General features: G+C 36.9%; 2 protein-coding genes across 4 annotated transcripts in view; both read right to left on the bottom strand.

The window, feature by feature from the left end:
• Positions 1-15,871, bottom strand: part of LOC108037952 (putative neural-cadherin 2) — a 93,675-nt gene that overhangs the window by 28,911 nt on the left and 48,893 nt on the right. For 2 of the 3 annotated variants that reach the window (XM_044459596.1, XM_044459595.1), the window contains exons 2-3: positions 11,774-12,262; positions 4,613-4,756 (exon numbers count right to left, since the gene is read on the bottom strand). In XM_044459596.1, the coding sequence (XP_044315531.1) occupies positions 4,613-4,756; positions 11,774-11,825 (196 nt within the window). In that variant the 5' untranslated portion in view covers positions 11,826-12,262. The remainder of the gene's footprint in view (positions 1-4,612; positions 4,757-11,773; positions 12,263-15,871) is intronic. The other variant, XM_044459594.1, reaches the window with a different exon arrangement.
• On the bottom strand, positions 1,123-1,618 carry LOC108040214 (akirin). Its single transcript, XM_017117557.2, has one exon. The coding sequence runs from the start codon at positions 1,564-1,566 to the stop codon at positions 1,123-1,125; it is 444 nt and encodes a 147-aa protein (XP_016973046.2). The 5' UTR covers positions 1,567-1,618.

The raw sequence follows: 15,871 nt of genomic DNA, 5'->3' as shown, positions 1-15,871 counted from the left end.
ACCCTCATCTCAACCTTTGCTGACGACACTGCCATTGTCAGCCGCTCGAAATGCCCAAAAACAGCTACAGCCCATTTAAAAGAACACCTGGTAGCTGTAGAAAAATGGCTCGCAGACTGGCGTATCAAAGTCAATGAGCAAAAGTGTAAGCACATTACATTTACACTAAACTTGTCGATATGCCCACCACTGACGCTAAACAACAAGCCGGTTCCACAAGCAGACGAAGTCACCTATCTCGGCATACACCTAGACAGGAGGCTTACCTGGAGAAAGCATATAGAAGCAAAGAAGACCCATTTAAAACTAAAGGCCAGCAGCCTTCACTGGCTCATGAACTACCGCTCCCCCTTCCACTCGAATATAAAGTACTACTGTATAACTCGTGCTTAAAGCCGATCTGGACCTACGGTTCCGAGCTCTGGGGAAACGCAAGCAGCAGCAATATAGAAATTATTCAAAGAGTACAATCAAAGACCCTACGAACAATAACTGGAGCCCCCTGGTACATCCGCAATGCAAACATCCAGAGAGACCTGGATATAAATCCCGTAAAAGAAGAAATTGTTTCCAGAAAAATTAAATATGAAGCCAGATTATCAAATCACCCAAACCTGCTTGCCAGACAACTCAACCGGCTAAGCTATCATTCCCGTCTACAGCGGAATGATTTCCCATCCCTTTTTCAATAACATAAGTTAACGTAACATAGATTAAGATTTGAAAACTTATTGTTAGTCTCTTAAGTAATAGAGAAGATCCAATAAATAAGAATAAAGTAAAAAAAAAAAAAAAAAAAAAAAAAACTTGGCCACATTTGACTTTGGCTGTTTGTGGGCCTTAACAACTTTCTGCCCAATTAAGGAATTAGTTGGGAAGCTGAACGAAAAGTTTTCGAAAGCTTAAAACTTATTCAATAATTATATAAAATTATATTAAAATATATTTTGTGAATATATATATTTTATATTTTCATCATCAGTAAATATTTTTCCCTTTGATTCATATATTTTATTCTTCGTTTTTATCCAAGAAATAAAATTTAATAAGAAATATTTATTTTTTTAAGAAACATAATTCTCATGAAATTAAAAATATATCAACAGTTTATAAAAATCCTGCTTATGACAAGTAACTTGAATTCTGTCCAATTTCCCGCTGCATTTGATCGTGGGTGAACTTGATAAAAATATCGTATTGTTCCGCCATTTTTTGGGTCAACTCCAACTCGTATTCCTCCTTCAGGCGATCTTCACGTTGCTTCATCATTCCGCAGCAAATTGATTGCAATTGCTTGAAGGTGAATAGATTTGTGTTATCCTGAGCGACTAATTTTGGGGCATTAATTTCGGATATCCGGGAATCTACTTCTGAATCACTGGAATCTGTATCCAGCAGAATGGGCAAACCTTTCAAAAACTCCCTTGGGATCTCTTGGTCCTTTTCTTTAGTAATTGAATTCAATATTTTTCTTTTTTGACAATGCTTGCGTCTTCGTTTTGCTGGAGAAGTATCCGCCAAATTATCCTCTATTATAAGTGGACGTTTCAGGGATATGCAATTCATGACTGGATCCTTTTGATGTTTTTTATTCTTTAAAATATGACTGATATATTAATTGAGGTCTCTTCACTTTGATGTGGAAAAGTGAGCTGACAATATTTTGCGAAATTATATCTTACATTAGGTTACTCGCCTACTTTGTCAGCAAAAATTTGTTTAAAAATTTTATTGTATTTATTGAAGAAAACTATTTTAGTGCTTTTCTAGGGCTTTACAAAACAATTTTTTTCATTAAATTATTTTCAATAATTAATTGTTTTAATATTCATAATAAAATATAGTACATTCAGCTATCGAATTCTCATGCAGCAGCCTTCGTTGATGATATGTTTTATCTTATATTTTCCTTTAATGACCGCCCAACGCTTAAAGAAAAACCTATAAAATGACTCTATTCTTGTTTTTTATTGGTTTTTTTTTTCAAAACACAGGCAATAACAACAACAGGGACATTAGGAGTAGCTCAGGCGAGTCGTGTTAAGTAGTCCCCAGTCTTAGACAATGACGTTTACAATTTACGATGTCTTGACGCCATTTTTAAATCACTGATAATGATAATAAATTAATATACAGACGCCAGAGGCCCAGGCACACATGGGAGCAGCCCAGGCAGTAAAAGTATCCCTCCCTTCACTTCGGATCCGCTGTGATGTTGTCTGCGTACTTATTTAGCATGAAAAGTCATTTTAAAAAGTGGAGGGAAAAACATTCTTGTTTTTGCCCTGGTTTTTGATCTTCCTAGGGTTTTTGTGGTCTTTTTGCTTTATTTTCATTTGAAGGTTGGGGATGGCAGCTAAGTGTTTTTATGGCACACACTGAAAGGTTGTGAGAGTCCTTGTTTATTTTCCAGACACCTCTTAGGTGGGTCTTTAAAAATGAGTTCTTAAAGCGATGGGAAGCCGGGGAAATAAATGAGCATCGTTTGCATGGAGCTGGAGGGAACTTCTTGAAACTGCTTCGATTGTGACAACATTTGGCCAACACATGGCAACCACTCGCGCACTTTCAAATAAATAATCTTTTTGCTCATAAATTCGCAATGTGGCACGCAATGGCACAAAAGTTTTACAGCCCCATTCGTATTTCAAAGTAGACACAAACATGGCAACCGAAGGAATCGCATAAAAGATTTGTCCTGACCCTGTTTTGTTAGAAGCAGCCTTCAATTCATATTCTATGCGACTCACACATAGAAGTGAAATCCTTTTCCTTCGGCAAGTAGTTCAAAATTTTCGTGTGCCCATTTATTTTTCCGTTCGCCGGCGCTGTTTTTTCTATTTCTTGGAAGATTACACTGGGCTATACTGCATTATATATTAAGACCACGGTGAAGATTTACATGTTCATAAAATTGTTTTCATGCCCTCGTCTATAAATTAATTTTTTAGGAAATGGTATAATTGTTAAATAAATTTAGTTAATAGAATGTTTAATATGCCAATGCTTCCTTCCAAATTTTATAAAAATAAAAAGTTTTTAGTTATTTGACAAGTCTGCACAATTAAATAATGTTTGTTATTCCATCTAATAGGTTGAATTTTTTTTATTTTTGTTATTATTATGGCTTTTTGTTTTAAACATGGTTTTGTAGCACTGTGTTATTGTTGTGAGAGCAGCTCTGCTTTTTTTCCAATTCGGGTTAATGCTTTTTTCGCAGTCGTCGCGCCGGCGACAACAAGGACTCAGACTTTTCTCGGATGTCCTTTGCGAGCTGTTGCTGTTGGGGAGATTCAGCCAAGAGAAGACAAAGTTCTACCCGCAAGTTTGGTGCGCCCTTCGGTTGGGAAAAGTTGTTAAACGCTTTCAATGAGATTTTGAATGTTTTTCGTGCTGCAAATCGTATTTGCCGCAGACGCTGAATTTCTCCATGCCTCGCTATATTAACAATAATAATTTCCGCATGGGAATCAATAGACAGATATACAAATACGCATATTAGATGCTCACTTGCTCCCAATTTGTGTTTGTCTTTGTATTTTATGGATTTATGCATGACTATAAGCTGTATCTTCTATTGTAAATCTTTTGCTTCAATGAGCCTTTATTTGTTAATATTTCGTAAATATTTGCGGTACATGCCCGATGCCTAATAATATTTTACACATCCACATACATTGCGAAGTATTAAAATAAATAAATGCTGTTACGACAGTGTGGAAGGGAAAAATACTCTCAAGCGCTGCTTTAATATTTATGCATAAATTTGCTGTGGCCCCATGAGGGAAATTGCCAAATTGGTTTTTTCTAAATGTTTATGACGTCCTATATACACATTTTCGTATAATTTTTTGTGCTTTATGGAAGGAAGTCGTAGAATTCATGACTCAAACTGACTGAAAATGTCTCTGCCGCATGATTTGGCAAAAATCAAATAAGTGATTGTCTTTCGATGACTTTGTTATTGGTCTCTTACGTAAGATGGCAAAATGAAGAGGTAAATCACATCCGGATTGAAACTATCAGTGCATAAAGACCATTTTGTTTACTTAAGAATTTCTTGCCTAATTTATTTTAATATCTCTAATGAATATTTCTTGAACGTAATTTGCAAGTATGTAGGTTAATGGCGTTTGTTTAACATTTTACAGTTCGCAGAGCAACTTAATGTGAAATAATTGACACAAGGTAGAGCAACTTAATGTGAAATAATTGACACAAGGTAAATCAATCGATACTTAACTACGATTCATGATTCTGGTTTAATTACCCTTTCTGAAAGCCTTATCAATAAAATAGTTTTTTGGCAAAACTTATTCAAATATTTATATATCTACGACTTTAGCCCAAGTTCACTGACATCCATTAGCAGTTTAGCCCCTGAAGCAACTGTCTATATCTTTGCAATGCAAATGATTGCCAGTGACATGAGAACACCCCCTGAACAATACAATTAAAGACACACTTAATTAAATCAATTGGCAATTTATGTAAAATATATTCTTTTGCTCGAGCGATTAAGTACAAATATCCTTAGCTCGAGCAGAAATCCAATTAAAGTAGATGAAGGGATGGTTTATCGTTTATGTCTGGGACTTGGATTGCTACTCACAGTCATTGTGATCCTTGGCGTTGACAGTGAGGACTGTGCTCTGCAAATCGGCATTCTCATCGATTTCGGTCTCGTACAGAAATCTATCGAAATATGGCGGTGAATCGTTTTTGTCGGCAATACCAATGCGTACAAATTTTGTAACTGCAAATGAGAAAAAAGAAGGCAAGCCATGATATAGATACCATATAAATAGATTGCTTGGTTGCATGCTGTTAGTGTATGAAATGCCAATAAGCAGCATTAATTATAGCAAATTTATTGATTGACAAATTGCGCGCGTGCCTCCTTTGCGGTCGAGGAAGTCGTAAACTTGTCGGTTTATGTTCAAAACGTGGCAGGCATAAAAGATGGAAATACGCCACTCATATGCCCTACTTAACTATACACCGAAAATAAAATCAAGATTGAAATTATATTCGATATTTTAAAAAACAATTACCACTATTAAAAATATAAATAGAATGATATAAAAGAAATACCACATACAAAATTTAGGATTAAAATCAGAGATATTTTATAAAAAAGCACACATTGGTTAGAGTTTTTTTTAGAGTGCACAAATTCTTGAAATCCGAAATTTCTCAGCCCGTTAAGTAAATTGTTAACAAGGTCCCTGCTAAACCAGACAAAGCCTCCACTCAAATAGACCCAACTATAAGAATATGCAACGCAACTGGAAGTCAACAGAAATCACAAAACAATCTACTCAAAGTGAAAAGTTTGTGTCCCCCTTTTCCAGTCGAAAGCAAATAAGTTTTCACAAAGTGCACAGCGAATTTAAGGTTTTCCCTTCTCTCTCTCTTTTCGGAAACTGCAGCGACATTTGTTTGCCTCGCTTTATTTGCTTATTTCCTGCTAATGTCTTGCCAAACAAAACTTTCTGGATAGTTGTGTAGTTTAGTTTTCGAAACGGGAACGTGCGTTAATGAGTTTTATTCGAGCAGGGGAGCTCGAGGCGAATACGAAAGGAATTGTACTTAACAAATGAGCGTGGATTTTTACAGTCCCCCAGAGAAAGTTTGCTAACTTTGGTAAGCTTTTACAATTGTTTTCCAAAAAAAAAATATGAAATCCCCCAATCGGGGTATAATTATAGAAATCTTTCAAGGCTCTTAAGTTTTCCCTTAATAATTAAGTACCATTCCATATGACTGCCTGAATATTTTAAATAAACGTCTTTTGTCAACGAAACTAACAAAGTGTTTTAAGCGTTCAATTTTCCCTAGAGAGCCTGAGGATGACTTGAAAGGTCCTTAGCCTTGTTTTTTGTATCGGTTCCCACATGACGGAAGCAATAATCTGTTTTCACAAAAAACACAAAAAGCTTGCACAACTTGGGCATAAATATAAGAAAGATAAAATGTATATTTTCAACAAGAATAAATGTCCTTTAACAACCAGTGCAAAGTAACCGGGGCTGGCAGTCACACATCATAAAAGAGCAGAGCTGCAGGGTGGGAAAGGAAGAATTAATTTTGCCAGCAGGCTCTCGTTGCGTATGCGTAATATTGAAAACACGACAGTTGCTAGGGCAATCCTTTCGGCTGCAAAAGTGTGCTATTAAATGCACTCCCATTTCCATATTCTATAATCGCTTTTAAAGCTGCTTTAAAAATACTTGCTGTCTAGCCAAGAAATATGTTTCTGCAGTATTTCGTAAAATGCCATTTATTTATCATTTCTGTAAACAAAATGCAGAAAGATATGTTTACCTTATTTTGACCAGTTCCTTTTCTCTCATTTTCTCAATTATTTGGTAGATTACATAAATTGAAAATACAATTTTTGGTAGCCAAGCGTAAGTGTTGAGCAAACTTTCGATATTTGACTTGGGTAAACACTGCCAAATGCATTGCATAATCTATAAAACTGTTTTTATCTGTTTTAGCTTTGCTTGCTTTGTTTGTGGCGTAATTGAATTTTGTCAAAAGTTGAAGGCAAAGAAAAGTTTCAGAAACTAATTAAATGTTCGACCGAATAGAAGAAATTTAATGTGCTCTTGCCCTATTTTGCAGAAGTGTGTTTATGGCATGGGCCCCTTAAAAATCTCCCCTCACACATATCATTCATTCGTTTGAAGGCTCAAGTCAAACTTGAAAATTCTATTCATCGAGAAATGAAATGAAAAAATGAATGAACCACCTTTCAGGCCTTTCATACTCAAGTATGGGGTTAGACAAATAGAATCTAATTTGGAATTTAGCTCCTTGCTTTATTTAGCTCGTAGGTAACTCTTGCACGTAATATGGTCCTTCTTTTGGTCCAGAAAGTGAAAGAAAATGAGAAATGAGCAAAATAAAAGTACACACACTCGTTTTTTGGATTCATCAGCTCAAGCGCAAAGCTCGAATAAATAAGAACCCAAAAAGAGGGTAAAGTGAGTCGGGTAGAAAGCGTTTAAGAAGAAAACTCCAAGGACCTTCACAAATGTGTGTAGCTACAATATACTGAATAAATACAAATACACACTCACAAACATGGTGAGTAAACATCGCTGGCAGTTGAAATTGCATTTTACTGTGTTTTTTTCCTTTCGCTCTCAGCTATCTTGACTTAATTTTTGGGCACTCTGACATTATGGCCAGGTAAACGAAAAACCTTGGCAGCGAATGGACTGTGTAATACCGACTGAAGGCAAACGTAAACAACACAGAACGCGTGAGTGCGGAAAATCAAATTTTCAAAGAAAATATATATGACAAGTTTCAGCGGTGTAAACAAGCATTAATTTAATCATTCATATGTGAGCAAGAATTATTATCGTAAGTATTAACTATTTTAATTAAATAATTATTTAACATAAGTTACTACATACGTTTAACAATAAACTAAAAACTAACCAAGAAAATTGCAATTTAAGAAAAATAAAAGCTTAAGTAAAAATGTTGAACTGCAATGTAGATATATCAAATTAATTCCTATCTTAAACATAATCGCATTCAAGTTAATAATTATAAGTCAAAAATCTATTCAAATGAAGAATAGGAAAATATTTTGAGCAGCAATGTATATCAAGTAATGCAATGTCTTAAACACAAAAAGCATTGCATTTAATATATATATATTTTAAAACAATATTCAAATAAAAAATATAGAACCAACAGTATCCCTCACATTTCCAAAATCTACCTTACACTTCTTTCTTTCCTCAACCCATTGACAATAAGATATTATGTTAAGGGTATAGAACCAAATTGATCAGACACATTTCCAAAATCTTTCTATATTTTCATATTTCCTTAACCCCTTGAGGTACCCTGTAGGAAAGCTCTGCTTGATGTTTGGTTAAAGTGGCTGCCTTTTTGTTGGTGTTAAATTGAGCAGCAAAGTGAACTGCGCCCGAGTCATCAGCCAGCCAGCCAGCACGCTCTCGCTTTTCCGCCTTTTCCCCATTTCCCCCCACTTTACCCCGTTTTCCCACGCTTCGCAGGAGGGGCAGTCAAAAGGGCTCACTTTAAACTATTAACGTGCAGTTGAAGGCGTGGGCAGGGGCGGGGGGCGTGGCCTGAGGGCAGTGGCAGGTGAGCAGCCGTCAGCTATTTATGGCCGCATAACTGGCACACTAACAAGCCCAGCCACGCCCCTCCTGCACCGCCACCGCCGCCGCCCACCTGCTGGTGAGCCATATGTCAGTCCATGAATGACTGGCAGCTGGCACTACTTTTTTTCATCCTTTTTTGCACCCCCCGTAAACATTTCTGTATTTTATATGCTGCTTTAGAATTCGTTTTTGTTGTTCCTATTTTTTCCCCTTTCTCTTTTTGTGTTCAGCAAAGCAAAATAAATAAAATGGAGGGGGGTTGGGGTTGAAAAGGGAAAAATGTGTGCAAAGTGGCGTCAAATGTCAGAGCTGTTCAAATCAGCCATGGCAAACACAGATACACACGCAGACTCTCGCAAAGCCAAAGATAGTCAAAGTAGTTTTTGTGGGGCAAAAAAAAGGAAGCTACATTTTCCAAAAGGCAACAAAGCGCATCACATTAAAACTGACAGGGTGAAAGGGGGAAAATGGAGGGACTTTTCCCTTTGACAACTGAAAACTACAGGGTTTTTATGGCCACGTCTATGCTGTCTCTACTGGGTCTAGATAATCCCCATTTTGGTGGCATCTTTTGCTTTATTATCATATTTAATATTCACTATACAATAGGTCAAATTTTACGTTAAATAGCCAAAAGTTTAATTGGTTTATTAACTGGCAAATTAAGTTTGTTCCACAAAAAGCTTGTTTAAATTACAATTACATAAAATACAATTTGCTAAAACTTAAAGCTTTTCCAATTGCTCAACTCATCAACAATTCTGTTGGCTTAACTCAATAAGTTTCAGCCACAAACTTCAAAGAATATTTGCTTACAAAGAAAACCGAAATTGTCTTATTAGTCACCTCGGGCGGTATATACCCATTGGCATGTATTGGTTGCCTGAAAATCTAGTTAAATAATTGCCTTCAAACCTATGCGGCAAATAAATAAATTACATGTTTTAATTTGCTAATTAGTTTTCAGACTGAAACGGTTGACAACAAAGCAAACAAACAGATAAATTAACAAACAGAAAATATGCAGAAGCAGAGTGCGAATAAATAACCATAATGTTGTTGCGGCAATATTTTAATCCTCAAGGCGTTTAACACACAAACAATGCGTAATATATTGTTCACTAACTTTATGATAATCTCCTGTTGTGTTTACTTATGTATTTTGGATTAAGTTTTCGCTTTTAGTTTTCTGTGTAATATGCAAAAAAGTTTTCGCTTATCTTTAGTAAAACAAATATTGACAGATATCGATGGTGGGGGAATGGAGGGGTGGAAATACCACCCAATTGTGCGTGTAAAAGTTATTATTAGTTTAATGCGCCACGTGTTAGCGTGCGGAAGAGGAAGGATGTTACACTGCGTATGCGTGATATGACATGTGGCAAAAGTTTAAACTGCCTGACAGTTTTTACACGCCCATTATGTTGATGTATGCATAAGCCAAGGGTTCCGCTTTGTTTCGCTGGATTTGTCAGTTGAAGCATTCGCATAATGGCAGCCCATTTGACTTCTGACATAAATAATTGGGTATAGCGTGTGCGCTTGGGAGTTTTATAATTAGTTTTACCATTAATTTATCACTGCGGTGTGTTCACTTTGATCTTACCCACAACTGCTGTTGACACTTGACATTCGATTTAAATGTTGCTATAAATAATTATGTGCATTAAGTTATAAGCATGAATAATTAATGGTACATTTACTAGGAAAAAACATTCTATAACTGTAATACATTAACCATAATAAATAATTCAAATAATATTTATTTTTGCTTTCCACTAATGAAACCCTTATTTAAATTATCAATTATTTAGTTAACTCTTGAACTTTTACATTTAAATAAAAATCCGTGCTGATTAAGCACAAAAACAAATCTCACTGGGAAAACCCTTAGCTCAGACTCATCTCCTTCACAAAAAAGTACAATTAAATCCGTTTAATGAACTCGTTGAACCCCACGAAATCCAAATAATACCCTTTGGGCCCAGTCGGCCATGTATTCAATTCCCATTTTTTTGTATCCAGTAACGTGCAGCTCATTAACTTTGATGATGGCCAGAGCGGATTTTTTCTGGTGCCTTTCGCTTGAGCCTCTTTGTTGGCCTGAAATTTCAATTAAAACCGGGTCCAAGAGCGCGGAATATTTGTATTCATTAGCCGGCCCAATGATGATGATCATCGTTACCAACATCCGATGCCGGAAGTGACCTGCACTTCAGCCTTATCCGCCGCACTCACCCCTTGACTTTTGTGCGCGTTAACCAACATAAAAAATTGTTAATTAAACTTATGAAATGTTTAGAAGAGGATTTTTTGTTCTCCCTCCGAACATTCGGAGGCGCATTAAAATTCCTGTGAGTTTCCTTTCAGCACCGAACTAATTAAAAAGTGTGCGCGGCGGCCAGTGACAAGCAAAGCGTCAAACAGCAAAACAAAATAATCCGTGAAAACAAAAACTTTCAGACAGTATGGTGTACCGATATAAAAAAAAATATGTCGCCATTCTCAGTCCCTCGCCACTGCGTTGATGAGTTGACAAATATTTTGTCAGTCATAATGAGTTCTCGGGCAAGAAGACAAGGTGAGGTGGAGACCTTGCTTATGGTCCTCGTTTCCATCGCAGTTCATTATCCAACATGACGGTCCGCTGGCGTGTTAATTACGACCTACATCCGCCACGTCGGACGGGTTTTCGGCTGTGATGACAGGGTTAAGGGCGGTACAAGACCGAAAAGCCGCAATTAAAATGCTGGTTCGCGTGGAAATTGCACTTTTATCAGTTCAGCCACGATGCGTATACGCCATGTGTGCTATGTCATGGCAGTGGTTTTAAAATTAAAAGTCACCTTAATCATAAATTAATTTAAAGTTTCTATCTAGTATGGTAAGTTGCAATTACGGAAAGTTGGTGGGCTGCATATTAGTTTCTTAAAGGAACTTATCTAAAAGCATGGATGATAGAAAGTTTGTAATAAAATTCAGGGAAATTAGTCTATATAAAAATAAAATACGTGACTACATCTGCAATCAAAATAAAAAAGAATCTATATTTGTGCACACTGTAAAAATGATTATTAAAATATTAACTTTATGTCAACTATTGCTTGTCATAAAAAAAAGTTAGTCTATTAACATCAAGCAAGGCAATCTTCTCAAGGTGTTAAATTTGATGATTTCTTATTGAACTATGATTACAAATCCCAAGGCAACTAAATACAAAACCAATCAAGTTTGCCTTTAAAAAAATATTATTTTTTATTTGTAGCCTTATGTCTGCAGGAGTGTCAGCTACCTTCTTCATTACGGCAAGAGGGAATCAACTAAGAAAATTACGCTAGGAAGCACCGGGAAATATGAATGCATATTTAAAGTGGCGAGCAGAGCCGCATCCCCGGAGGTGTCGTTAGGCAGGATCCCTCACGTACACACGTGCAGACTCAGATTCTCTGAGCCCTACTCCACTCTCGGCTGCCCAACAAATTACACTTCATGAAATTTTCACAGGACCATTTACATAAGCATAACGATGGTGGGACGTACGAGTAAATAATCATATGCACTTATAAGTAGCTACGCACATTACGGGGTAGGGTATACAAATGGCCGAACACACTTACCCAAATAGGTGCTATTTGTCAGAACCCAAAAGATTTTTAATGGATCGACCATAACTACGCAGGCGGATGAAGGGCGAGGCGGCGATTTTGAATGGCGATGAAAGCTATTTCAGCGGCTGCAAGTGAACAAACGGCTGAAAGTCGCAAAACGTTGAGCAATTAATTTGCGTCGATTTTTTCCCAGGTGTATTCCGCCGCGACACCTTTTCGCAATTTCCTGCTGCCGCGCGCGAGTGATTAAAGTGATAAGTTTAGCTGTTCCAGCTTGCGATCCTCCAGCTTTCCGGTTTGCCAGCGCCTTTGTTGATTTGCACTAGTTTTAATGAGTTGCTGTGGTCCACGTTGCTTTTGCTGTTGCCTTTGAGGTATTTTTGCAATTTGCGCTGTGCACTTTTATGGCGTTCACATAAATCAAAAAGCTGCGCGTTTTTCATAGTAGTTGGCATTAATATTTTGCTTACAGCTCAAGCTATCATTTTGCACTCAGCGCTGAAAAAAGCCACACAAAATATTTTACACAAATTGTAACTTTCACTTTGCGGCCTTGAACGAGTTTTGGGTTTATCATTTTTTTTGTTTAAGCGCAGTTTTCGAAGCTTTTCGTTGGTGATTAAAATTGTTTTAATTTTGTCCTTGGCAGGATAATTAAAATTGTTCGTTTACTTTTGCCAGCAACAATGTCTCGCAGCCACACACAATTTTACCATTATCCTTATTGCCATCATAAGCCGTTGCTATTAAAAGCTTGTGACATTGTCGAAAACTGTAAGCAAGCTTTTCCAGCAATTTTGGTCGTTTTTGTGGGGACTTAATTGGGGTTGGTTAATATAAAGTTTTGTTTCCCCAAAAGATGGATGTAATTTTAAATGATTGACAAGGTGAATTGAGCAAGTAATTGAGTTATCTTAAAAATTGTTATGTTCTTGATAGCATTATTTTGGGTTTCGGGAGTTTGTAAAATTGGATTGTGATTGATTGACAGCTTTATATATAGTCAGCATTCGAGGGAGTGAAGTATAGAATTTGTTGTTCAATGAATCTTTTGGTAGATATAGTTATCATCAATAAAACATTAGGAATACGATTTCGTATTAAATGATAATAAATAAATATATATTTCAGCAGCCTTTTATTTTAAATATAATTAATTATTCATCTAATATATAGTAAGCTCTTTACTTTCAGTGAAATCCCTGCTCAGAATGTTGTTCATTATGTTTATTTTACTTCCACAGAATTGCCACTTTTAGTTAGACTAGGCTTTGCTCAAGGCTTTGCTCTAGTTTCGGATGAGCTCCAGGCAAGGTAACGCCTAAATCTTAGCAATTAGAATTGCCAAACTTGCCTTGGAAATTCTCAAACGCTGCCCAAACAGTTGGCCATTAGCTAACTTGGGCCAAGACCAAACAAAGGGCCGTGCTAGGCGGGCCAATTAACGCAACTAAAGCTGGCCGAAACTCGCCCAAGGAGCTTTCAAATCCTGGCCACAGCCTTGACCTTTATCCGGAGGCGTGGACAGGCTCCTAAATATTTAATTGTTTATGCTACAAGGGGTAATGCCCATCCCGCCCCCTCGGAATGTACTTTAACAATTTGGATCACTTGGGAAGAGACTTTTAATGGACAGTTGGCTGGCGGAGATGCGGGCTCTTTCGCGTTGCCGAAACGATTAAAGCCAGGGCAAAGTAATTAGTGACTCAATTGCTTCGCTCTGGCGCTGAGTACCGCATACAAATGGCCTGTTTGGACTTTGATGGGTTATTGGTGGTTTTGTCATAAACCCGTAAGCCGGCACAAGCTGGCCAAATCAATTGCCAGCCAACTGGCGTGCTCAAATATGAATAAAAATGGAGATCACTGGAAAAAATTGTAAGGTTATGACAAATTTTGGTTTACAGATGTAAATGTCCTTATAAATGTCCTTATAAAATAAAAATAATTTATGTATTAAAGCTTTGCTAGCTCTTTGTAAACTGTTTTACCAGGAACATAAATATATTAATTTATGAGTAGGTCTGAATATTCATTATGTTATTTGGTAATTTAAGAATTAATTTTGTAATTCAACGCTGTAATCAAGAAATAATTTTTAAGATCAAGGCAAACCAAGAAATGTGATGGATACTAAAACGTTGATTTTTTAATTGTTACCTTCTGGTATGGCTCATATTTTCCTCATTTGAAAACAAATTTCTGAACAGTGCCCATGGCGGGAAAAAGAAAGCGAATCGAGGTCAGGGAAATTAGCGTCAGGCTTGCCGACTTTAAGTCATTTTGCCAGCTCTATAATCCCCGTTTACGCAATTTATGCAAATTTATGCAAGCGCCCGCTCAAACGGCAGCTGCTGCCTTGCAACGAAACGGGAAATGGAAAATGGGAAATTTAAGTCGGCAAACAAGAATTTTTTCTTGGTTTCAGTCGGCTGTCTCTTGTTCCTTTGCCTGCCAAAAAGTTAAACATGCTCATTTCTTAACTTTACTTTGAGACGGACCAAAGAAAAGACAGCCTCAATGCAGCACAAATTTTGAAATTGCACTTTTCCGGCCCAAGATGAAGTCGACCAAAGGAGAAAAAAAGCGAAGAGGAAGTGGGTAAAATTGTTGCCCAGCCCCGCCGGAAATACAAAAGCATAAACTTTCCGGCCAAAACTAACCGCAGACTCTTCTGGGCGGCGGGATAATGGAGGGGGAATTCTTCAGTCGAGTGTCCCGGGCCGACATTTGAAAGCGCCAAAATATAAAGCGGAAAATGTGGCGGAAGTTTAATGAATATAAACTTGCCCGATCCCACAAGCTCCCTCCCCGCAAAAGGGGGTGGAGAAAACAAGCCAAGTAAATTAGCCGAGTTCACTTGCAAGAAAATGGCAGAAGGAACGAAAGAAATGTGATAGCTACCAAATGGAACTGGAATGACAAGTTTATGAGGGCCACAGGAAATCAACTCGTTTATTAATGAAAACATCATGCCGCAACTGGTCGACCACCTGCCATTTTCTCAGAAAATTTCGTACATGCTTTTCATTAAGTCAATAACAAAAAATGAGATAGATCCTGAGTTGTGGCAACAGCTATAGTGCTCAAAACTGCTGGCAGCTTAAGTTAAATAAAGCGATTTTTTTTTAAGAATACCATTCTGGGCTTCCCATGTGATTAATAATAATAATTTAATAAAATAGAAAAGGTAAATATAAAAGAAAATTTCAGAAACACATATAACATAAAATATTTGTAATTATACTAACCGCAAATGAATAAATAAATATTTTTATAAATGAACACAGCTTTTGATTGATTTTATGCAGTTTCTATACATATTAAAATGCACTTCCTTACAATGTATTTTAAAGGATTTTAAAATTTCACTTAACTATGGAAGATCTTTTTTAAATGAATGCTAGCAAATTAATAATAGCCTAAGGCAACCCCAAAGTGAATTTGCTTGTCGCATTTGAAACTTTCCCATACAATTAAATATATCTACGCTGCTCTTGGGGATGATCCAAGGAATTAGCAGATAAAGCTCAAGTCCCTAAGCGCTTTTGCATTCTGGAACCACAGTCATTTTTGTTGTTTTTATTGCTGTTGCTGCTGTTGTTAGTGTTATTGTTCTTGTTGTTGGCGCTGTCGAATGCTGTTTGTTGTTGCCCGAACAAATGGTAAAAGTTTTCGCTTTGTTTTCACAATTGTTGACGTGCAATTCAAATGAGTTAACAACGCAAAAAGTGAGTGACCCACATAGCCAACGCCAAAGCCAACATCTGGCGAACCAAACTAAAAAAAAAAACAAGAAAGCGGCACAATAAAAAATAAAAAGCTATAAAAGAGGAGCGCAAAAAAAAAAGAGAAATATTTATATGGAAAAACATGAAAACTTGAAGTTGTAAAAACAGAGAAGCCAGAACAAGCAGGCAACATATGTTTGTACTTATTGTTGTTGATGCTGCTCACAGTTGCAGAACAACAAAGTGAATAAAGGCGGTGGGAGATGGAAAAGTGGCTGGGCGGCGGGGAAACAATTATAACCAGCATTTCCGGAAAAACCCAGCAGATTGCCTGTTGCAGACAAGCAGCCATCCACTCAGCGTTCAGCCCGCCAAG

The sequence above is a fragment of the Drosophila rhopaloa genome, unplaced genomic scaffold (genome assembly GCF_018152115.1).
Source record: "Drosophila rhopaloa isolate 14029-0021.01 unplaced genomic scaffold, ASM1815211v1 contig_2, whole genome shotgun sequence".
Classification (NCBI taxonomy): Eukaryota; Metazoa; Arthropoda; class Insecta; order Diptera; family Drosophilidae; genus Drosophila; species Drosophila rhopaloa.
Note: the sequence above shows the minus strand (reverse complement) of the source record. Positions and strands in the feature narration are given on the sequence as shown.